This window comes from Megascapheus bottae, chromosome 24 (genome assembly GCF_031878675.1).
Source record: "Megascapheus bottae isolate mThoBot1 chromosome 24, mThoBot2.hap1, whole genome shotgun sequence".
Lineage (NCBI taxonomy): Eukaryota > Metazoa > Chordata > Mammalia > Rodentia > Geomyidae > Megascapheus > Megascapheus bottae.
Window position 1 is genome coordinate 550,161 of NC_143532.1, and position 25,317 is coordinate 575,477.

General features: G+C 43.4%; 1 protein-coding gene across 5 annotated transcripts in view; it reads left to right on the top strand.

Annotated features, from left to right (window-relative positions):
- Nucleotides 1-25,317, top strand: part of Ankrd11 (ankyrin repeat domain 11) — a 138,637-nt gene that overhangs the window by 79,197 nt on the left and 34,123 nt on the right. Inside the window, exons 3-4 of one of the 5 annotated variants that reach the window (XM_090357109.1) lie at nucleotides 8,960-9,026; nucleotides 24,781-24,928. In XM_090357109.1, coding sequence (XP_090213235.1) covers nucleotides 24,842-24,928 — 87 coding nt within the window. In that variant the 5' untranslated portion in view covers nucleotides 8,960-9,026; nucleotides 24,781-24,841. Of the gene's footprint in view, nucleotides 1-8,959; nucleotides 9,027-21,027; nucleotides 21,050-24,780; nucleotides 24,929-25,317 lie in introns of those variants that run through there. The other 4 variants (XM_090357108.1, XM_090357112.1, XM_090357110.1 and 1 more) reach the window with 4 other exon arrangements.

Here is a 25,317-nt window from a genome sequence, read left to right on the forward strand (position 1 = left end):
AACAACTAGGGCATTCTCTAATATCAGTAGAGGAGCTTGGAAAAATTACATTCTGCCTTGGCTGTGACTGGCCAAGAAGCTTTCCAACAGTGCTGAAGACTGTTGGCTTTAACTTAGAAGAAGGACTCTTGAGCATTTTTTGTTGTTGTTATTGTTTTAAAGACTCAAGAAGTTATTGTGTTTAACTGTTTAGGCTGTGTGTGTAAAAATATGTATAATCGTGTTACTTCTCTTTATCATAAACTGTAACTCATGATTTTGGTTTCTTTTTTTATTTGATTTTTTTATTAAAAAAATTTTATTAACACTTTTTACATATTTCAAATGTCAAATATTCAAGAATATGCAGTCACTGGCACATAAATTCTTCATGCTTAATGAGATGAGGGGAAAAAAACACTTTTTTGTTCTGAATGAGGTAGTTTTATATTAAAGAGCAGTATCAGGATACCAAGGAGTAGGAGAATGCCAGTTTTGGGGGAAACCAGTGTGCCAAGCACACTGTCTTAAGCTGTCTTGTTACCACAATTTTGTGATTTTTGTTTTGCATCCACCTTGAAATTCACTTATGAAAATAAAAATGAGACTTTTCTCTGTGACACAGTTTCTTCTATTTTGTGAGTATGTACCATCTCTTGTGTATAAGCTTCCAGGCACATAGAGCTCTGCTAGGTTTGTAGAGCAACAGGTACTAGGCCTGTCTGAATTGTTTCCTACCCATCAGCTTCTCGGCATCTTTTCTCCCCTCTGAATTCTGTGGTGAGCCTTTAAGGTAGATGTTAGTATTCCACAAAAGGTAAACTAAATTACAGTGGTATAGGGAACTTCCCTCTACTGTAGGAGTGCTTGTCTCTGAGACCTTGGTGTAACTTGAGAAGACAGGTGAAAGAGGCAGTCATACTGCCCTCAAGGCATATAGATGTAGCAAGAAGGCTCTGTCCTCTGATCATTGCCAAGGCTCCTGTAGCAAAAAATGTTCAGTGTGGAATGAGGGGCACCTTGGTTCCTGGACTTGCTTAAGACTCATGAGTAGTATATTGGTAAACTTTGAATAACAAGTCAAGTTTGAAGAAGTAGCCACTTGTCTAGAAAGGAATTTGGCATGGACTGATCAGGAAGGGCCTGGCTTAAGCTTGTTTCACAGATACAGATGGATCACAAGAGTGGGGGTGATTAAGAGTAGTTTCCTTTTTTTCCCCCTCTGAATACCTGTTTTAAACTTATTTTTGAATATTTTAATATATTTTGCCATGAATTCCACACCCGTATAGTGTAATTGCATGTGTGAGAATGTGCATGCACATGTACATACTGGTCCTATGGCTTGAACTTGGGCTTAAGTGCTGCTGTCTCTGAGATTTTATTTCATTATTTATTTTTTTGCTTAAAGCTAGTCGTAGTCTTTCACTTGAGCCACAGCTCTACTTCTGGCTTTTTGGTGGTTAACTGGAAATATAAGAGTTTCATAGATTTTCTTGCCTGGACTAGCTTTGAACTTTGATCCTCAGATCTCAGTCTCCTGAATAGTTATGATTACAGGTATGAACCGCTGGCTTCTGGCTGTATAATGTCATTTGATTATTTTCCTGAATATTTTGTCTGTTGCTGTTCTGAAGGTCCTGAAGGTATATCTCAGTGCGTGAGCACTTGCCTTGAATGCTCAAGACCCTGGGTTAAATTTCAAACACAAATAAAAAAACACACACACACACACACAAACTTTTGGAAAGGTTAATAAAATGATAAAAGTTTACTTTTCTGGGGAGAGGAACATTGGTGAGGGTTGGGATGGAGCAGGGAGAAAGCGAGAATTTGTGGCCATGCACACATGTGACACACACATCTGCATGCATGTGTGCCTGCCTGCCTATTCTGGTGCTTGAAATCAGGTCCTCAAATTCTCCCTTGGCTGGGCTTTTGCATCTCTAGTTCAGCATTTTCTGGTTAATTGAAGATCATCTCCTCTGTCCAGGCTGCCTTTGAAGTGTGACTCTCCAGGCCCTAGCCTGGAGATGCCATCCTCGCTCAGCTGGTGAGGAGTGCCCGAGAGGCTCCCGTGCACTGAGGTCACTGTTTCCCCTTCCCCATTCGGTTCTCCTAAGCGGCTGCACCCAGGTGCAACCTGCTTTGCAGGGAAGGAGGCCTCTAGTGTGAGGTTGGTCTCTTTCTTTTACAGTTATGTCAGTGCTGACTCATGTGGCTTTTTATACTTTCCTTGTAAATCCAGTGCCTTACTATTTTGCTCCCCCCCACACACACTTGTTCCAGTTTCTATGCCTGGTAATACATGATCCGAAGCTAGACATTGTATTCCTCAAGATTTATTCAGCTTTATTCTGGGATCTGTAAAGTTCCTTAGAAACCCTTTGCTATGCTCATCTGTTTTAAGATTTGTAGGATAGATCGGGGCCTCTTGTTTATAATGCTTATAATGCTCCCTTGCTGCAGTGTGGCATTCTGGGCTCATAGACTCAAGTTAAAGATCAGCTAACTATTGTGGGCTCTGAGCCCCAGAAGATGGTGTGAATGGTTTCCTACAAGGGTTCCTCTTCAGGGGACGCCTTTCCGACACTGTCCTCTGGGCAGGTAGTTCCCATTGGTCCTCATTCTCTAGTGACAAACACAGCATGCTGACTTTCTAAGTCATCTGGAAGCACTCATACTGAGTTAGACAGAGCTGTAAGTCAGGACAAAACTGTTCTACTCTGCTTCCTACAGATTTAAAATGTATCATTTAATTTCATAACGTTAAAAATAGTCTGGTGAAGAAAAGAAGGGAAAAGACTCCTGGCTGTGTGATCCCTGGAATGAACAAACTGTGTGTAAACCATGCTGTCCAGGTCTGATTGGCATGAGCCTCTCAGGGATCTCCCATTGATAGCTTCATATTTCTCAGGCATTAAATACAGGATGTCTTGAAAATGCAATAGGATTAGATTGAGGTAAAAGAGAGCATGGATATATTTTTTTTTCCTATCCTTTTCTATTTAGTAGTATCTTTGCCTTTCCTCCCTTCAATCCATTTTGTCATCCACACAAGCTCCTAATATTTTATTCATTTGCAGGCACTCTCCTAGGCTACACATGTGGTTGTGTTGTAGAGCGTGTGCCTGTCTTGTGCAAGGCCCTGGGTTGAGTTCTCCCCATTCCCAATGAAAAAGGCTCTCTTTTCACTGTGGAAGTGCTGACTTCTGGAGTTTAATTTTTCTGTATTTTCTATGAGTAGGGTGTGGAGGGAGGCGTTGTTCTGGCTTTCATTTCTATTTTGATACCTAGGTGACTGTTGGACTCATATCTTCATCTTAATGGCTTAGAATAACCTCAGAGCAAGTGCCTGCCTGCTCAGAAGGGGGAAATAGTTCCCAGACAAGTTTAGCTTCTTTCCAAGGTGTGTTTGAGTTCCTCATAAGCAGACAGCTTGAGCGCTAGAAGGCTGTGGTAGGCGATACCCTGAGCCCCAGAATCAGGCAATGTTTGATGTTACTTGGGAACGTGTTTCTGGAATCCTCTTACAGGAGTAGTTAGACCCTTCCACTGTCATAAGGATTTGAGTGTGCAAAATCAGGCAAGCCTTGGATATTCACTTTTCTCAGGAGTGTTGAAGATAAAGGTGGGGCGTGGAGGCCTGGGGAAATTATATTTTAGTTTCTTGTCGTTTGTTTTGTTGATGAGCTGACTTTTCATGGGGGCTAAGTAGGCAGATGTGAGGAGCTCTTGAGGGTCTTTGTTGGTTGGAGGGAGGAGGGTGTCTGCATTGGCTGGTCAGTGAAAGTAAAAGAAGCATATCAGCAGCTCTTTAGGTCCCATACTTCTGTCCTTTGGTGCTGTCCTAATTTGCCTCAAGTTCTTGGCTATTGTCCTTTTTTGGCTTTCAGTCTGGTGCACCCAGAATCCACACTGTAAAGTGACACCAGCCAGAGAGGTCCACTTCTCTGTTAGTCCTGACTACAGTGTCTTCCCAGCTGTGCCTGCCCAGGCCACCTTAGTCTCCTGCTCTGCAAATGCACAGTGGACAACTGAGAGAGCCATTGGGACTGACTCAGTGAAAGCCCATCTGTCTCTCGTAAGGATGGGCACTACATTTCTTTGTGCTTGATCTCATCTTCCAGCACTTGAAGGACGCATGCAGGGCATGTCTCCTGCCCCATTCTAAAGTTTGACTGTAGTTGTACAAATTTAGCAGTCACCTCTCATTCCCTTCAGAGTAGGAGCTCTAGACTTACTTTTCCTCCCAGAGCTACTAGAAGTCATGGCTAGGAGACAACATGCAAGTTTGCCTAGGAATCTTTTTTTTTTGGGGGGGGGGGGGTTAAGGGAGTGGTCGATCATGAGATTTGGGCCTGGGCACTGTCCCTGAGCTCTTTAGCTCAGGGCCGTGGCCTTGAGCCACAGCACCACTTCCAGTTTTCTGGTGGTCAGTTAGAGATAAAAGAGGCTCACAGACTTTAAGACTTTAGTGTCTGGGCTGGCTTTGAACCTCTATACTCAGATCTCAGCCTCCTGAGTAGCTGAGATCACAGGCATGAGCCACCGCTCCCAGCTTGCCTAGGAATCTTAAATCCCCTGGCTTTTGATATGTTTTTTCTTTTCTTTTCTTTTCTTTTCTTTTCTTTTCTTTTCTTTTCTTTTTGCCAGTCCTGGACTTGAGCTCAGGGTCTGAGCACTGTCCTTGGACTTTCTCAAGGCTAGAGCTCCACCACTTGAGCCTCAGCACCACTTCTGGCTTTTTTGTATGTATGTGGTACCAAGAAATCAAACCCGGGTCTTTGTGCATGCTAGGCCAGCACTTTAACCACTAAGCCAAACTCCCAGCCCTTTTGGTATGTTTTTCTATTACCCTACAACTTCTATTCCCAAATCAGTCACTTTCCTTTCCTGGTTCCTCTCTGTATCTATCTTAGATGGACTTTTCCCTCCACCTGTCTCTTACCTAACCAGAAATAGGCATCATTTTGGCCTTATATACGAGCTACATTTGAGGACTTATAAGCCCAACAGATCTCCTTTACAAGCTGCCAACAAGAAGAGAGCCAGTAGAGTCAGGGAGGCACACAGCCAGCCGGACGGAATTCATGCGCCCTATCTGTCTTGTGAGAGTTTGCCAGCATGTCTGAGGCCAGAGCATTGAGACCACTGTTTTCTGTTGTTGGTTGTACCCATGATAGGGACTGTAACTACCCTCCACCATGTGCTGCATCGTACTGAAGAAAAGAGTGATCCCCACCACCCCTTCTACGGTCCCTTGAGTATTGAGGAAAAAGTAGGTTAGGGTTATCAGTCGTTGCAGTTTTATGAGTTGACCGAGAACTATACACGGTGGACTTAGATAGTCCCGTGTTTTGGTGTTAAAAGAGAGGAACTTTTTTTCATTATTAATTATAGCTGGAGAAGTGGAGAATGTTGACTGAAAAAACAAGTTACAAAACTAGATTCAATATGACCTCATTTTAGCTAAAAATATACGATAGTGTCTTACTGGAGATTTATAGATCACAGGGACTTGTTTTTTGGTCTTCTCTTAGCTTGTCAGTATGTCCCCAGTCCCCACGTGTGTGGATTCATGTGTTACATTGTGAGGCTAGGGATTGAGCGCAAGGCCTTGTGCGAGATGGTTAAGCATCCTGTCATTAGGCTGCACCCATAGCCTTCATCTTAGAATTGCACAATAAAAATATGTTTTCGTTTTTACATTAAATAGAAAAGGCTTTTTCCAGACCCTTTGAACCTTGGGTCTAGATGGTGCGGCAAGCAAGTTTGAATCCCTTCTCAACAATTTACAGGGATGAATGCTGATTTCTTAATAATTTAGTGTAGTTCACAGTTGGGACAAGAAAGAATTCACATATAATTGAATGTCTTTGTTATTAAGGTTTTTTGTTTGTTTGTTTGTTTTTGCCAGCCCTGGAGCTTGAACTCAGGGGTTGCACTGTCCTTGGACACTTTTTGCTCAAGGCTAGCGCTCTGCCACTTGAGCCACAGCACCACTTCTGGCTTTTTCTTAGTATGTGGTACCGAGGAATGGAACTCAGGGCTTTGTGCATGCTAGCCAAGACTCTTCCCATTAGGCTATACTCCCAGCCCATGTTTTTGTTTTGTTTCTTCAGTAGGTGAAATGTTATTTCTAGACCTTGAGTGCCCTGGCAGTCTAGGTGCCCCTGCAGTAGAGGTTGAAGCAGTTTCTTACTTCTTTTGACTTTTCTTGTATCAGCATCTGTCCTGGCCTTAAATATTTTGATGGACTGGCTCTGTCCAGTGGTTACTAGCGGGAGGATATTGAGTTAGTAAGAGGATGACAGAGGAGGCCGGATAGTATGCAAATAGATGGTTTGCAACTGTTAAAACAGAACACTGAAACATATTGAAATTGCTTTGAGTTGTGGGAAGGGTGGACCAGAGGAAGGGAGATGATTGGACTACACTGTAAACATGCTAAAGCAAAAGCTGAATGTAGACATGTGGCTCAGGTGGTAGATTACTAGCCTTGAGGGGAAGCTAAGGAAGAGCACCCAGGCCCAGCGTTCAAGCTCCAGTACTGGCACCAAAAAGATTTTTAAAGAATAAATAAGAAATTAAGTTGAGCAATAGAAAAATATAGAAACATTTTTTGAGGAGATGCTTTATTTTGGCAGAATGGATTCTGGTTTGATTTAGGACTTTGTGTCCAAACCATTGAACGGTATCAGCATTGCAATAAGACTAGAACTGAATAAATGCAGTTGTCTGTCACACACACACCTATAGTTACAGACACACCTATAGTTTTGGTGTGGCAGCTGTATACACATTGTCATTGATGTACAAGGCTTGACACAGCTATTTGAGGAAATCACAGTCCTTGCCAGTTAGAGTCTATGTTGTCGGAGAAAGGTTTAGTGCCATAGAGAATCAAGGCAAACTTGTCAAGCTGAGGAGGGGCTGAGCTGAAAATGATATTGAGGGGTGTAGAGACCATTGGAAGCTTTCTGAATTCATTGAGTTGCTAGCTGCTCTTCCCTGAGTAGGCACCAGCAAGACTTGATAGTTCTAGGCACCACTACCTTCTTCTACAGAGGAAGTTCTAGGCACTGCCATCACTGGCCCAGATGCCAGCAGAGACCTGGAGCTGCTGGGGACTCCATCCTGTCAAGGATGTGTAACTCAAACCTGGCACCAGTGGCTCACACTAGCTACTCAGGAGACTTGAGACCTTGAGGATTGGGGCTTGAAGCCATTCTAGGTTAAAAAACAAACAAACCACCACCACAACAACAAACCTGTAAAACTCTTCCCAATCAACCAGCAAAGTGCCAGACTGGAGCCAGTGAAAGGGCTGGCATTGGTACACAATTTAAAAATATCTAACTTATACATACCCACCCTCTTGCTAGGTTTCGAAGTGAGATACTGGGGTTTGTAGACACAGATTGCATGTGTCTCACTGAGGGAAGCAGGAGAGGTGGGAACATCTAGTAAGTCTCTGGTAAAGTGTCTTGATATTGTCACAGAGGAGGCCTGCTGCCAAGGAACTGGGTTAGGCACAGGCCAGTGGTCAACACACGATGGCTTGTGGGCCAAATACAAATGGAATTGTTTTGTATAACCAGATTGCTGAGAGGGTGTTCACATCCTTCAACAATTGTTCACTGAAGCAGTTGCAATGATGTGACTTGGAGAGCCAGATGTTTGTTATCTAGCTCTTTCTGGAGATTTGTTGACCCTGCCTTGGACTGTAGTATATAGCTTTTGCTACAGTATGCTGTGCTCAGTGGGAGGGCAAATTTTAAGCATGAAAGGCTTATGGTTTGTAATTCATAGCATAATGTCATCATTTATACTTCAATATGTGATCCTGTTTGGTATCTCTGACAGTTGGGGTTGCATGTAGCCTTTACAGAAGAGTAATGAAGATGTCATATTTCTTATCTTTCTTCCTGTATCACTTAGAATGTAGTTTAGACTAGAATGTGCATGTCTCATATTATTGACTTTGAAACTCTACTGTGAAGCTAGCCGTGGTGATACCGTACAGCTGTAGGCTCAGTGTGGAGAGGTGGAGGTGGACTCTGTCACTAGTAACTCTTCTGACTGGCTGTCGCAGCTAAGACACTTGCATCATCAGCCCAAGGAGTCAAGACTGACATGTACACAAGGAGCCAAGAAATGCAAGGTCGCAGTCTTGTCATCTGTGCTCTGCAGTTAGAGAGGCTTGTACATTCTTCTGTTATTTCTGAAGCTAGAGGCAAAGCTTTATTTGCATTATGTCATTAATTTCACAGATTCCTGTATTTAGAAGAGGTTTTTTTTTCAGTCTTTTTAAAAAATTAAGTTTATTTGATATGCAGGCGCTAGGTCCTCAGAAGTCAGCTCTCATTTCACTGGAAGTCTGCTTTTCATTGTCTGTTGTTCATGTGCTTTGGCTCTATATAGAAAACGGCAGTGTGTGAATTTTACCTGGTCTTACTGGAGATGAACACGGATGCTGGAGCAGCCGTCTCCAGCTCTTGTGTTGTGGCGGTGGTGTCCATGTTCACAGTATGGAGGGCAGATGATCTACACTGGTTCTGACCGTCTCAGAGCTGAGAGTGTTATCAGTAGTGCGTAATTCCTTGAGAATTAAGAGAAAGGTTTCACATAAACAGTATTATTATAATCATCAGTTTAAACTCACATGAAATTTTCTCTAAGAAAAGGACTTGATGGCCCACTCTTTCTTTACTGTGAGCTCATAGGTAATCATTAGCACTGCTTTACCAAATGAAAGGTTTGCCTGTCAAATTAGACTGTCTCAAGCTTGGGTAGAAACGCTTTAGCACTAAAAAAGATATCTCATTTCCTTCTAAAGATGTGCTAACATAAAGTATTTCCTGGTCAGTTGTATTTGATTCTCTTTAGGATGTTAAAAAAGCAATTTGTGAGAAACAGCCAAACATAGCTAATAACATGCATTTTCCTGTTTATGTGTTTATGTATTTATTTACAGGGCCTCATATGTTGCCCAGATTGATCTTGAACTGGAATTGAGTGATCCTCTCATCTCAAATTCCCAGGTAGGTAGGTGTGTTCCACCAAACCTGCCCTGTAAAGTGTTTTCTTTTCCTTGCACGTGCGTGCGTGTATATGTGTGTGCGTGTGTGCTCATTTTAGGCTTAAACTTGTGACTTAGAGTTCTTGGTTAGCTTTTTTTTTTTGGCTGAAGGTTAAGGCTTTACCACTTGAGCCACTCCTTCACTTCTACCTCTTTTGCTGGTTAATTGGAGATAATTTTTTTGTCTGTCTGGGCTGTACTGGAACTGCAATCCTCAGATCTCAGCCTCCTGAGTAGCTAGGATTACACTCATGAGCTACCAGCTCCTGGCAAGAACATGTTTTGCAGCAGGTTGGAACATAGCACACTCCTCAGCTTATCTTCTTTGGAGATGTCTAGGTGTAACAAATCTAAGATGAATACTCAATGTCATTAAAGAAAGTCTATTTATGCCCACCTTTCTTCTGGAGATATACTCCTGGTCTGGCAGAGTCTCTCTCCAGTACCTGCCATTTAGCCCTTCTTTCTTCTCCATATCCCCAGCTCTGTCCGTTGGTTATTTAAGAATGGGAGGGGTTGGGAGTTTGGCCTGGTGGTATAGTGCTTGCCTAGCATACATGAAGACCTGGGTTTGATTCCTTGGTACCACATACATAGAAAAAGCCGGGAGTGGTGCTGTGACTCAAGTGATAGAGCTCTAGCCTTGAGGAAAAGCCTAAGGACAGTGCTGAGATCCTGAATTCAAGCCTTAGAACTGGCAAGCAAAAAAAAAAGAAAAGACAAGAAAAACACAGGCCTGAGTACTGAACTATTCATGCCGTAAACTGGCTGACAAAATAGCTCCTCAGCCCCTCAAGATAACTAGAGCAGGCCTGATGATCTGCACTATCCTCAAGGCTTCTAATGGCTGCCTTGGGAGGTGATATGGGCTTTTGTTGTTTATTATTTGCACTGTCCTTCTGGGGATTCTAAGTCAGTATTTGAACAGTAGTGTCTGGTTGGAAATACTTTACCCACTACATTCTGCTTCTTTTATAATTTTTCTTGTAACCCCCTCTTTGTTTTTCAAAGTTCAGTGGACAATTTAGTCCAAAAATCCTGTTGCCAGAGAACTATGCCCGCTTTTGGGACCTTCCACTTCCTTGGCAGGAGATGTTTCTTGGATTTATTGAGAATTGGTAACAAGTTTCAAAATTCTTCTACCATAAACTATTGTTTTCAACTTATAAATGTTTAAGAAAAGGATCAGGGAAAAAAAAGCTTGGTTTGTGGATAAAGAAGCTGGGTGTTCAGCGTTAGTCTGTAGTTCTGTATATGATTGGGTGTTCATGGAAGTATTAAAGTAATGTAATGGTCACTGTGTGATTTATATCTTTGCCTCATTAGATGATTGCTGCTGTTTCTGAATCTTGGTGGAAATTTTTGGGTGGTGATTGCCCCTTTGATCCATCCTTAAGTATTTTAATGTCTTCTCCCATGATTGAGGCTTCTCTGGTTTTTGTTCTTTGAGGATCTACTAAGAACACAGATGCATATATGCTTGGAACTATCTTTCATGAAGAATCTGGTACCACATTATAAGAACTCCCTCTGTTTCCTGGAACTCCTTTACACATTGGTGTTTAGTTCACACATGTCATAGTATCCATGTTAAGACTTGTCTCCCCCCACACCCCCTTTTTTTTTTCTCTGTGGACTCTTTGCATTTGGAAATTGTACACTTTATGTTGTTACCTTGGTAGTTAGCCTCCTGTGTGATGGGTATACTCAGATTTTCACACCTGTTAAAGCCTGGGAGGCAGTTGGTAGAAATATGATCTAGTCACTCTTTAGAGTTTTCCTTGCATACCTCTCAGCCCTTTCCTGCCCTGTCTGTTCTTGCTGTATTATGTCCTGTGTTGATTTCTTTTTTCCTATGGTTTTCAGTTCTTGCAACTGGTTGCTTCCATTGGTGTTTTCACAAGAAGCCTTACATAGAACCAAAGAAAATGTGGTTTGGTGTTTTCTCCAAGTTTGCTCCTTCAGAATGTGCTTTCCTTCCCCATTTGCTGATGAAGATTGTTGCTTTCACATCTCTCCTGATGTCCTATTTGAGTCTCTGATATCTTTTCTGTCCCTTTCACCCTGCAGCTCCTGGGCCAACTGAGACACTGTTGAGCAGCCCTCACCATGGGTCTGGACAGATTCTGTCACCAGGAATGAGAGCTAATTTTCAAGATGCTGAGGCACCCTTTAGCTAGAGAAGAGCAAGACTTCATGCATGGGTTTTATTCTCAAGGGGAATCGAAACCTGTTTCAGTCAGTTCAGAAAGACACACAGGCAGTAGACCTATCTAGAGAATGTGCTGACATACACCAGGGGCCTGTAGTGATCTTCACCGGTAGCGAGGGCACCTTTGGATTATCTTAGCTCCAGATTCTTTTACTGGAAAAAGGGTGAAGAATTCATGTCATTTGTTTGGCCAAGACGAGGCGAGGCTCTAAGTAAAATAACATAAGCTTAAAGCGCCATACAAATGAGATGGTTAAACCTTAGTCATTGCCTAAAGGGTGGTGAGGCTGCCAGTAATTAGGGTGGCCCATGTGTACTGAGCACTGTTATGTACGGTCTGTTTTCCACAGAGCACAAGTCATCTGATTCCCCTAAGCATGGTGGGTTTTCTCTCCCCAGTTTATGGATGAAGAAACGAACACAAATTTGTAAACTCCTTATTTCAGCCAGTGAGTAGTGGAGCCAGGCTCTGAGAGTTTATGTGCAAACACTCCTTGGACCACACGTTGTACTTGCAGCATGGCTTCACCTGGGGGCAGATCTATAGTCTTGTTCCTAAGCTGTCTTCATTCCATTAGCTTCATATATTCTGTTGGAACAAGACAGGGATTCTTCTATGACCAGATAAGCAGAGATTCAATCAGGCCAAATACAGAGGATACCAGAAGCATTTTACTAGATGCTAATTTCTTTTTCAAAGTTTAAAGTGCTTCTTAGAATAACATGAACTCTGGATCCTTCATAATGGGCTTTGACCTTTGAACTCAGTAGGCTACGAAGGCTTTTCCTCTGGCATGTACTGACCAGTGAGTTCAGACTCTGCTGCTCTGTATTTTGACTGACGTGAACCCATCCAGTTATCTAGCAAATTGTAATCCTAGGCAAAGACCTTGTATTTTTGTGAATGCCCTTTTCTTGCCTCTAGTCAGTCCTAATTTTTTTTCTATATCTCTTCCACATTTCTCAACACATACATGCACATTCTATAGTAACTCATAAAACCATTCATCTAAACTGATTTTCATATTGTAAGACTCACCAGAAATACAACTCCAAGAAAAAATATATTAAAAAAAAGCCAAGCGTAGTGGCTCATGCCTGTAATTCTAGCTACTCAAGAGGCTGAGATCTGAGGATCAAGATTCAAAGCCAGCCCGGGCACAAAAGGACCTGAAACTCTTATTGCCAATTAACCTCCAGAAAATGGGAAGTGGCACTGTGGCTCAAGGGTAGGGTGGTAGCTTTGAGCTGAAGAGCTCAGGGACAGCGTCCAGGCCGAGTTCAAGCCCGACGCCTCCCCCCCACCCACACATACCGTGTGTGTGAAAAGTATTGGTGGTTGGAAGTATCCACCACTATCAGCATGCCCTTTAATCATTTCTAGTGGCATTTGGATTCTGTTTTTTAAATGCAAAGATTTGGTAATTCTTTTTTTGAATCAGGGGCTTGAACTCTGGGCCGGGGCGCTTCAGCTCAAGGCTAGCATTCTACTACTTGGGCCACAGCGCCATTTCTGGTAGTTAATTGGAGATGAGTCTCAAGGATATGTTTTGTTCTTTATTGTATGTTTATACTTATGCAAGTGGTTTGGAAAATGAGAAGATTCAACAAACCATGTTTGTGTTGTATATGCCATTGCTGGAAGCTGATCACTGGGGTCTGGGGATCAGTATATTGGCTGACCCCAGAAGAAGGGAGGAGGCAGTCTTTAGTTTACTCTGGAATTTTTGATGCCATTATTCTCTATTTACAGCTTCTAAGAAATCAGCTGGTGTCACTGCACATATGTTTAGAGCCGTTGCTAAGGTGACAAGCCTGGCAGCCCACACAGCCCTCTGGAAAGCCGGATGGTGTTCAGTTGCATCTGTTCACAGGAGGGCACCAGCCCTTTGGCTCTGGGAATCTGAACATCACCCTGCACCAGCTTAAATGGTCTGTTCTCTTTTGAGTTGATTGCTCAATTACTTCACTCAAATAAAAGAAAGATCTCTTACAATTCATTTTACACCAAGACAATTGGAGACATAGAATTGTTTCACATCTTGTCTTCTTCCCATGGTGGAGCAGAACACCAGTGTCTTCATTTGGTTTCCCTCCCTCCCTGCCTTCCTTTCTTTCTAGTTCTGGGGCTTGGATTCAGGGCTGGGCACTGTCCTTGGGCTTTTTCAAGACCAGAGATCTACCACTTTGGCCACAGCACCACTTCTAGTTTTTTCTGTGTATTTGGTAATGAGGAATCAAACCCAGGGCTTCGTGCATGCTAGGCAAGCATTCTACTAGTAGGCCACGCTCCCTGCCATTTCATTTGGTTTCTTCAACCTGTCTCATCCTTTCTAGAGAAAGAACTATTGACTTTGGCCTTTTCTCACTAGCAGTCTTAACATTCTCTTTTGTAATATACATATAGACAATTTCTTCAGAAGACTTGGGTTATGAAATACGTCTTTTTCCTGGGCATATGTTAAAAAACAAAATCAGGGCTGGGAGTTTGGCCTAGTGGTAGAATGCTTGCCAAGCATGCATGAAGACCTGGGTTCGATTCCTCGGTACCACATACATAGAAAAAAGCCAGAAATGGTGCTGAGGCTCAAGTGGTAGAGCTCTAACCTTGAGAAAATCCAAGGACAGTGCTCAGGCCCTGAGCTCAAGCCCAGGACTGGCAAAAAAAAATCATGGAAGTGGTGCTGTAGCTCAAGTGGTAGAGCACTAGCCTTGAGCTGAAGAGATCAGAGACAGCACCCAGGCCCAGAATTCAAGTCCCATGACCAAAAAAAAAAAAAAAGAAAGAAAAGGATTTATATTATAAATATGTTCCTTCTGCGTGTTGACAAAATTTTACTCTATTTGGAAGTTGATGTGGAAAGTAAAGCATTCTGTTACTGCTTCATGAGGCAGTCAACTAATATTCATCATTTACTACACCACATTCAAAAAGATTATATGACTTACTAAACCTTTTTGGTTGTTTGCTCCCTGAGAATTGTGTAAAAGCTATGGATATCTTTCTAAGAAACATGCATGTGTCTGTATGTATCCTATCTGGTTTTCTGGGCTTTAGAAATCTTGATCCTAAGGAACCCTTCATTTTATTATAGGAAGTTTCATATTATTACTTGACTATGGGTGTGTGTGTGTGTGTGTGTGTGCGTGCGTGCGTGTGCATGTGTGTGTGTGTGTGTGTGTGCGCGCGCGTGTCTGTGTCTGTCTGTCTCCCTCTGTCTCCGCCTACCTGTGTCTGTATGTGTCCTAGGGCTTGAACTTAGAGATTGAGTGCTGTCTCTTGAGTCTTTGTGTGTCAGTTGTGGGGCTTGAACTCAGGGCTTGGTTGCTGTCCTTAAGATTCTATGCTCAAGACGAGAACTCTACCACTTGAGCCACAGCACTACTTTCAGCTTTTTGCTGATTAATTCGAGATAAGAATCTGACAGACTTTTCCGTCTTAGTTGTCTTTGAGCTATAATCCTCAGATCTCAGCCTCCTAAGTAAAAGTAGGTAGGATTACAGGGGTTGACCACTGGTCTGTGGCTGAGCTTATAAATTTTTTGAAAGGTACGTTATTGTCTTCTTTGGGTTTATTTTGTTTGTTGTTGTTGAACTAGATGGGAGTGTTACCTGTGAAGTCACATTTCCTACATAGCCAAAAATCTCTTGATAATTTATAGTAAAAGGTGTCTGCCTAATCTGAAATTGAAGAGGACATGTTTGTGGCCTACAGTGTAAAGCTTCATCAGACAGCTGAAAACATTTACAGGTAGTTTACTGCAGTTCCATTGTAAATTGTGCTTAGGCTGAGAAGCTATCTTAATTATAATATTGCAGAAGCATGAAGTTGGGGGACTCTCCTAAGTATCAGTGGAATAGAGAGGGATGCTTTCTAGACAATGAATACTACACTGTAGTTATAAAAGAATGGATTGCAGGGCCAAGATTAGCATGGCCTAGTGGTAGAGTGTTTGCCTAGCATGCACAAAGCCCTAGGTTTGATTCCTTGATCATACATACATACATACATACATACATACATACATACATACATACATACAGAAGCCAGAAGTGGTGCTGTGACTCAAGTGGTAGAACTCTAGCCTTGAGAAAGCCCAAGAATGGTGCCCAGGCCCTGAGTTCAAGCCCAGAGAAGAAGAAGAGAAAGAAATAGGGGGAGGGGGGGAAGGAGAGGGAGGGGGGGAAGGAGAGGGGAGGGGGAGGGGGGAGATGTTGGTGCTTTGGCTTTTGACCTAACTCTGACGTCTGTTGGTTGATTCTGCCAGGTCTCTGCTGTTTTTGAGAGGGGAGAAAGGGCCTTGAACTTTGGGTCTGGGCACTGTCCTGAGCTCTTCAACTCAGGGCTGCCTTCCTTCCCCTGGAGCCAGTGCCATTTCCAGTCTCATGGAGTGCCTGGGCTGGCTTTGAACCTTGATCCTCAGATCTCAGCCTCCTGCATAGCTCAGATGGCAGGCTTGAGCCATCCCGTGCCCAGCTCAGATTTCCACTTTCTGTTTTTCTTTTTCTTCAATTGATGGTATATGCTCTGAGGCATACCCGGTCAATTTCTACTCCTTTGGTAATAGCAAGGAAGAACCTAAACCTCTCTAATAAGCAATAGATTCCCCTTCTACTAGGGGGAATAGTCCAGGTGTGGAAGACTTGGGATTTTTAGCATCTGGACTTTGTCTTGTGAAAACTATGCTTTAAGGTTCCATACTACCTTTTCATGTATGCATGCCAGCCAGTCCTGAGGCTTTAACTCAGGTCCTGGGTGCTGTTCCTGAGCTTTTCTGATGAAGGCTCACAACTGCTGCTTGAGCGGCAGCTCTGTTGCTGGCTTTTCTGGTGGCTAATGGAAGATAATGCTACAGGCTGTCCTTCCCAGACTAGCTTCAGACGAGGGAGGATCTTCATATCCCAGCCCCTTGAGTTTCCCTTTCCATTTCAGAAGATTGTGGACCCATGTGTTAAAACATTTCATCTACTGCAACTCATTACACCTGTATTTTAGTGTATCTCTGTAGAATACTGGCAAAATTGTTGCAGTGGTACTTACAGCTACTTTCAAGGATGGAAAATGTTCTTAGCTCCAGAGTTGCTAGCCTCTGGTATGAAAGCTGAGCCTGGACTGACATGTGAATATATCTTAGACACAGCTGGTCAGCTGATTTGACCACATGTGAGGGCAGTAGGTATCCTGTCACCTCCCAAGTGTTTTCCACGCCACCCTTTCACTTTGAGTAGAGCAAAAGCAAGACTCATTTCCGTTTATTATAAGCACATCTAGTTTCTGTGGTAAAATTTCCCTGACATCATGTAAGATAATGAGCCAGATTAAGGCCCTTCCAACAAGTACATGCTTTCTTTCCTGGAGCTAGACCTGAAACCTGGGGCTGCCTTACTCCAGTTTTCCAGGAGTCAGACGGATAGTAGATATCGCGGAGGCTGAGGACAGAGAGCAGAAGCTATAGTGGATGGATAACCTTTGGTTTGGGGTTTTTGTGGGGGTGGGGAGAGGGGGAGTCCTGGGACAGGACCTGAGACCTGTCCTTGGGCTTTCTTAAGCCACAGCAAGGAATCAAACCTGCCACTAGGCCAAATAAATTTTGTTTAGATGTATTCCTATGGCAACTGCTACCACCTTGGTGCGCCACCCCCCCCCTCCCCGGCCAGTTACATGTGCTTTATTTTTTCTTTTCAATAACAAATTTGAACAGGGTATTCCATGTCACATACCAGGTTGCGGAGATCAAAGTATTTGAGAGCAGTGGCCGGGCTTGGTGTGAATGTTCCTGACCTGGGCCTCTCTGTGAGTGACACCAGCAGTAGGTAGATACCAAGCTGTCGAATGATCTGCTGCAGTGGTGGGATGGGAGAGGCTTCTTTAACAACAGAAATCTGTCCTCATGGATTTGGAGGCCATAAGTCTGAAGGAAAGGTGATGGCTTTGAGTGGAGTCCTCTGACAGTGCATCTCAGGTCTTCTTTCTTGTTAGAAATCTAACTCTTTCTTTTTTTTAAAAAAAAAAAGTTTGTTCAGCTAATGTGAGGAAGAGCTAAGCCCTCTAACTTAGTATTATCACAATCAGTATTTGAGAGGGGATACCATAAACACGTTTTTCACCAGGTAAATATATATCTTCATTTTTACTTAAATCCTTTTTTTTTTTTTTTTAAATGGGTCATGAGGCTTGAATTTGGCCTGGGCGCTGTCCCTGAGCTCTTCAGCTCAAGTTTACCACCCTACCCCTTGAGCTAGCGCCACTTTCATTGTTCTGGTGGCTGACTGGAGATAGGAGTGCCTGGGCTGGCTTTGAACCTTGATCCTCAGATCTCAGCCTCCTACATAGCTAGGATTACAGGAGTGAGCCGCCACAGTCAGCTTCATTTTTACTTAATTTTTTTTAGGTTGGAAGCAGATTCAGAGTTGACTAGAGTACAGAGGTTTTAAATGCTTAGTTATATTCCCCTTGTAACTCCCATCTTAAGTCTGTTCAGGTTTCTATAACGAAGTACCATAAACTAGGTGCTTATAAACAACAGTTTATGTCCTACTTTTGGAGACTGGTAGGTCCAAAGTCAAAGAAAATCTGGTGTCTGACAAGGGCTCTCTTTTGGATTTAGATGAGGTAGTGCTCTAAGGGTACTCCTTCCATTCACGACCTCATCATCTTCCAGTGACCCATTCTGTCCGGGGTAAAGTTACAACATAAGAATTTGGGGGCATACTGCTATTCAGACCATAATACTGCCTTAAGATACAAAGCTCCAGGCCAGGAGTTTGGCCTAGTGGTAGAGTGCTTGCCTAGCATGCATGAAGCCCCAGGTTCAATTCCTTGGTACCACATACATAGAAAAAACTGGAAATGGTGCTGTGGATCTAGGGGTAGAGCTGTAGCCTTGAGAAAGTCCAAGGACAGTGCTCAGGCCCAGGGCTGGCCAAAAAAAAAAAGATGCAAAACTCCTCCAAATACTTCAATTTTCTCCCTGTACTGCAGTGTTGCGTATTGTAATTCTAAATGTGAGCAGAATTGAACGGTGCATGAGCACAAGTTTCTGGTGAGTCGTTCTCGGGCTTCATCTCTTGAGCGTCTCCCATGGTGCTCCATCCATTTGTCAGTGACATTGTGGGTTATTTGCGGTGTAAAGCTATTGAATAAAGCTTATTTGTTCCCCTCCACAAGAAACTAGAGTATATGAATAAATGGTTTAAATATACAGATGGTCCATGACACACGATTATTCTTTAAACTTGGTCTTGGTATGAAGATGGTACACGTTTCAGATTTTGATCTTTCTTCAAGGCAGTTTAGTTTGTCAGTGGCGGTGAGTTGCCTGCCCGCCACCCTACAGTCATGAGAGACACTGCATTCTCTTGCACAGTGGTGATATTGGACATGCTAGGCCTGTCCACCTGGGATATCTTAACTTACATAAGGAAAACATACCTTCCCGTTTCTTCAGAACCTTGCTCTCTCCTTTGGGAGGTTTGGTTTGATCTGCAAAAGTAGGCGGGCCTGTGTTATACTTGTGGGTTATTGTGGAAGTCTGAGTCCCCACAACCTCTGCCGTGTGGAGGTGGCGGCTGCTGCTGCTGCTGCTGCTGCTGCTGCTACCGCTGCTACTACCACTACCACTACCACCACTGCTGCTGCTACTACTACCACTGCTGCTGCTGCTACTCCTCCTACTACTAGTACTGTGACTGCTGTTATTACTGTTACTATGGTGACTGCTACTACTACTACAATTGCTGCTGCTACTTTTTGCCAACCTGGGGAATTGAACTCAGGGCTGGACACTGTCTCTGAGCTTCTTTTGCTCAAGGCCAGCATTCTACCACTTGAGCCACAGCACCACTTCCATCTTTTTTCTCTTATGTGATACAGAGGAATTGAATCAGGGCTTCATAAATGCTAGGCGAGCACTCTACCACTAACCCTAAGCCACATTTCCTGTATATGGATTAGATGTAAAGTGTGTGCACACTCTGCTACCTCAACCACCTTTAAACAGCGTTGTTAGCCATACCACCCAGGCCGCCTCTGAGTCTACTCATTCAAAGTCAGAAAGTCTTCAGGCCAGGAATTTTTTGTGTGTGTGGGTCATGAGGCTTGAACTCAGCCTGGGTGCTGTCCCTGAGCTCTTCAGCTCAAGGCTCCCACCCTACCCTTGATTGACAGTGCCGCTTCCCATTTTCTAGAGGTTAATTGGAGATAAGAGTCTCAGGTCCTTTTGTGCCCAGGGTTGGCTTTGAATCTTGATCCTCAGATCTCAGCCTCCTGAGTAGCCAGGATTATAGGAGTGAGCCTGGCAAGGCCAGGGTATTTTGATTAGCCAACCCTGACGTGTTTTAGAATCTGTAGTTATTAGACTATTGCAGTAGTGTAAGGCGTGTTCAGAGTAGTTTATCCAGTATGTCTTTCTGGTCTAGTTTAAGCACCAGCATCAGGAACAGTTAGGCACATCGTCTCCCCTAAGTTCTGGTCAGATAAGACAATGGGGCCTATAGGCCAGGGTGCCAGTGGAAAGAGGTGCTCATTTCTGCTTCATCATAAGTCAGTTTCTGGATGGTTTATTTGTTACTAATGAGGCTTGTTTACTTCAGGCATCTACTTGTCAAACCTCACTGATGAAAAGGAAAATTATTTATTTGCCTAGAAGATTGCTCAAATATGAAGAAAGCAAATAGTCACTTGGAAGGCGGAGATTGGCATGGTCCATGGTTTCAGGCCAGGAAGAGTTCTTACAGCCCCATCCCAACCAATAAGAATCTGGGTGGATGTGGAGTGCACGCCTGTCATCTCAGCTGCAAAAGCTTAAATTAGATTCTGGTCCAGGCTATCCCATGTGTAAACATGAAAGTCTATTCAGAAAAATAACTGAAGCAAAAACAACTGAAGGTATGACTCAAGAATAAGGACCTGAGTTCAAATCTCTAATATCACCAAAAGCAAAACAAAGGAAGAAGGAAGAAAAGATAGCCTGGGCACAAAGGTCTGGGAGTCTCTTATCTCCACTTAGCCACCAGAAAACAGGAAGTGTGGTGCTAAGGCTCAAATGGTAGAGCTCTAGCCTTGAGCTGAAGAGCTTAGAGACAAGGCCCAGGCCCAGAGTTTAAGGCCCATGACCACCCCCTTCTCCCCCCCCCCAAAAAAAATAGAAGACTGATAACTCCAGCTGAAACATGCTAACTCCTACCTGCTGTCTTCTGTTTTATGCCTGCCAGTTCTTTCCTACTTCTCAAAACTCAGCTTATTTAAGGCACTAAAAAGCTTTTATTTGGCCTGTCACTCTATATACTCAGTTTCTTTTTGAAAAGAAAATGGAGTCTTTGTTTAAACCTGTTTTTGTCTTAAGGGTATAGGAGGTGCTCACCACAGAGCCCTTTGACCACATTTACAAAGAAGTCATCAGTGTCATAGTACCTATGGCTTCCTGCAAAAAGTGGAACCTCATTTCTCCTCTGGACTGTGGACTGGCCTTTATAATTCATGTCTAAAGGATAGGATGGAGTAGAACATTTCCTGGTATAGCTCCATGGACATTTCAGATCTCTAGAGGGCAGAATTACGCCCAAAATCTAGAACAATCTCTTGCCACCACCCAGTGGCTGACTCCTAGTATCCAATTGCAGGTGCTGAGATCCCAAGTTGACCTGCCATCAAACCCATGTCTATCCCTAGGAACGGCAAGATGCTGCGGGCCATTTGATGTGGTGTTGACAGTGAGCGCGCTCCTGCACCCTGCCACTGATCGATACCTTCCTCCTCTCCACTTGTTGAAAGGGTTTGTTTGCTTGTTTTTAAGCTAAGGCCCTGTCTGCAGTCCAGGCTGACCTGAAACTTCCTATTCTCTTTCCTTTTCTGCTGAGTTCTGTTAGTTATTTTAAATTGTGTAAATACATAAGGTTTTTATCTATTATTCCATCCCCTTTACCTTGCTCCTTCTGTCTGTATATATAGATTCAGTCTTTATGCGTTGCCAATAACTTTAAAACAGTTTTACTAAATTACAACTGGTACTAATAAGATTCATTTGTAAGTAAGCATTGCCAAGTGGCTCATGTAATCCTAGCTGTGCAGGAGGCTGAGAGCTGAGGATTACGGTTCAAATCCAGCTCAGGCAGGAAAGTCCATGAAACTTATCTCCAATTAACTTCCCCCTTACCGCCTCCCATGCCCACCAAAAAACCCCAGAGTAGAAGTATGGGTCAAATGGTAGAGTGCCTTGATCGAAAAAGGTCAGGGGCATCACTTAGGCCCTGAGTTCAGATACCAGTACTTGCTCTCCTCAACTCTGGTGCTCTTTAAAGAACAAAAAACAGCAAGGCGCAGTGGCTCACACCTGTAATCTTAACTACTCAGGAGGCTGAGATCTGAGGGTCGCTGTTCAAAGCCAGCTTGACTATGAAAGCCAGTGAGTCATCTTCGGTTAATCATCAGAAAACTAGAGATGGCACTGTCACTCAAGAGGTAGCACCAGCCTTAAGCTGAAGAGCCCAGACCCAGAATTCAAGCCCCACAACCAACCAAAAAATAAAACACTGTATATTTTGAAGTAAACTTCCAGAAGTGATTAAAAAAATAATAGTGTTCTGTGAGCTCCCTCTGCATATCCCAGAAGCAACTGTGATACTATAGCTCCCAGCCAGAAGTCCACTAGAAGATTGTATAGTAGACCTGAGTTTGATATTGTGTGCATGTTCTGCAACCACCCCACACAATGCATCTGCATGTTAATATGCCACTGTCGTGAGATGTTCTTGCAACCCTTTCTCACCCTGTCTTTGTCATCTTGCCATCACTGATTGGTTTCCCAGCTGGATAATGCTGTTACTGCAGGATGATGGTAAATGGGTCATCTAGGATGTATCTGCAGGAGTTTGGCTTTTTCACACAGTAAAATTATCTGAAGATACCCTATGTATTCTGAGTGTATTAATAATTTTTATTTTAAATAGCTGAGGAGATCCCCAAGGTACTGATGGAACCCAGGCTGAAAGCCATTGTATGTTCCTCCCAGCCAGGTATAAGAGACCCAGTTTCTCTGTTCTCAGCAGCATTTGGTGCCGTTGTTTGTTTCCTTATGTTTGATGCAAGTAAATATATAGAGACAAAATAGAATTTTTGTATTGGTTGTGTGTTCGACAGCCTTGCGGAACCTTTGTTTAAGGGAGTTGCGATGTATCCTTATAATTTTCTACATAAACAGCCATGTCATCTTTAGATAGAAATGGTTGTATGTCTTCCTTTCTGATCTGTATGCTTTTGGTTTCCTCTTCTTTACTGTGCTATCCAGGATTTCCAGTACAGCTTTAGTAGCAGTAGTGGCCAGAAACAAGGAACAGACATCCTGGCCATCTCACCAGCCCAGTGGTACTTGTCACCATTTCAGACAGTGATATCTCTGCAGATGCACTGTTGTGTATGCCTAGAGTTGTTCCATCTACTCCTGTTTTGCTGAGTGCTTTTCTCATGAGTGTTGTATTTTGTCAAGTGATTTTTCTGAACTAATCCTTGCTTCCATGGGATTTCCCATATGAACTGCTCTCCTGCCTGTCCTGTTGAGAATCATGTCCTGTAATAGTAGCTTCTTCATGGATCTTTGCCTCTGTGAATACTGGGCCTCTTGGAGGTTGGCTCTGGTTCTTGTGTTTTCTCTCATTTGCCAGTTTCTGAATCTTTTCTTCTAATTGGATTTTTTTTTTTTTTTTTTTTTTTTTTTTGTGGGTCATGGGGCTTGAACTCGCCTGGGCACTGAGCTCTTCAGCTCAAGGCTACTGCTGTATCCTTGAGCCAAGCCCTACTTCCCATTTTCTAGGGAATAATTAGAGATAAGGGTCTCAGGTTCTTTTGTGCTGAGCTGGCTTTGAACCTTGATCCTCAGATCTCAGCCTCCCGAGTAGTCAGGATTACAGGCGTGAGCCAGTGCTTCTAATTGGATTTTTCAAGGCTGATTCATACTATTTTGTTGCCTCCATCTTCTTTGTGGTCCCATAGTTTTCCCCAAGTTTCTGAAGTTCTGAATTCTCAATTCTGACTTTTGTGTGCTTTGTTAATATTAGACTTCTTGTCCCGATGGCTCTGTTCTCCCCCTGGCTGCATTTATATTGTGATAGGTGCCCCATGGCTTCCTTTGCTGGCAGTGTGCACAGATAGACATGATTAGATCCCAGCTGTTGATCCCTAGGGCCACCCTTTAAGCCACCTCCACCTGGATTTTCTCCCTATGCTGTACTAAGGCTGGATGGAGCTTTCCCTCACGTGTCATGGACACTGTGCCCAGGACCTTGTGGGAACTTCCACAGAGTGTGGCTTTTTCTGCTTGGTTTGCACCAGCTTCCAAGCATTTCTCTTAAATCTCACAGCAGAGCCTGGGGGTGTTGACACTCAGTGTGACCTTGAAGACCGAAGCAGAGAAGTAAGGTTACCATGACCTGGAGATCCATCCAGCAGGGAGTGTTGCACAGGGGACTGTGTGTGTGTATGTATACACACATAAACTTTTTTGAGCCTAGAGGTATTGGCCATTGAAAAGTTGTATCAGAGATGTTTTTCCTTGGTCCTCTGAAAGAGAAGGGACCAGAAAGAGGCTGGACAGAAGGATGGTAGATACAGTAAAAGCCTGTACTCTAGTGGTCAGGAGGCAAGGCAGACAGATGGCACAGGCTTTGTAACAGAGAGTAGTTGGCTTGTTTATGAAGTATGGACAAAGGGAGTTCTTTTGTAAATGAACCCTCTCTTAACTCTAAGAAATAGTCCCTGACCAGCAAGCATTTAGTTGCCAGAATGTTCAGTGCAGCTCATATTTAAGGATTTCCTGGGAAATAGGAAGCTAGAGCTTCTAGCCCAGGAAGAGTCTGGCTCGATGGGCATAGGATGAGACCTGGAGGCCTCCTACACATCCTCTAAGCCTTCCTTAATGCATCATAGGCTTGTGCTTACCATCTGGACATTTTACTTGAAAGAAGTTGTAGAGTTTATTAGGTGTGCTTGAGGCTTTATGAAAAATAAGATTTTTTTTTTCCTTCTACCTTCTACTTGGTGAAGGGCAGGAACAGATTCTGTGTGATGTCCTGAGCCTTAAACTCATTATCTGTCTGACCCTTGAGGGTGAAGGTGCTGATCTGAGTGTTCATGGGACCTTGAGGAGAAGGAACAGCAGGGGCAGAGCCCCAAGGACCCTTTACATGGACAGCCATTAGTGTTGTCTATGTGAAAGGTGCCCCTAGTGGGGTTCTGTCTCCTTGATTTCCCTTGTTCCCATCATGCTGCATTGCCAGGGTTTCTGCTTCTAGTGACCCCAGGCATTGCCTCACGAGGTGGAAGAACCCTGGCCTAAGTCGTTCCAGGAAAGCGCGTTGGTTTGTGTTCTGAGGCTTTGTACTGCCTCATTACTTTGACCAACTTTGGTTTTGTGCCAGTCCTGGGTCTTCCACTCAAGGCTAGTGCTCTACCACTTGAGCCACACAGCTCCACTTCTTACCACCCTCTAATCCCATGTTTTCTCTTTTGAAGCAGAGAGTTGATGGTGAAGCGATAGTAGCATAAATGAAGATCAAACGAGTGGAACAAAACGATGCCCAAGGGTGTGTGTTCTAAAACACCACAGCAAGACGACTTTCCCCTCAGCAACGACATGGTGGAGAAACAAACTGGGAAAAAGGTAAAACTTGGTTCACTCTTTTTCTCTTGCCTAGCCTGGCCTCTTCTAGACCACCAAGAGCTGGGACTGGGTCTAGGAAACCATTTGTATTCACGGTGCATGAAACTGTAGCTCAGCGATGTGCTCTTAGCTGACTTTGCTTGTAGAAGCATTCTCTCACATGGCAGGTATAGGTATAGTGTTGTTTGTGGGTGTGCAGGAAGCCACCTCCCTAAAGCATCTTGGTTGTATCTACTAAACTCAGGTTTTAGTTGATTTTAGTAGTTGCTCTATGAAGCGGATTTGATTGGCTGTCCATTTTTGTCCTCAATATTCTGGGATCTCTGTCATGGTTTCAGTGAGGCTCATCAGTTAACTAATATAATAAGTAATGGATTTTATGCCTGAGT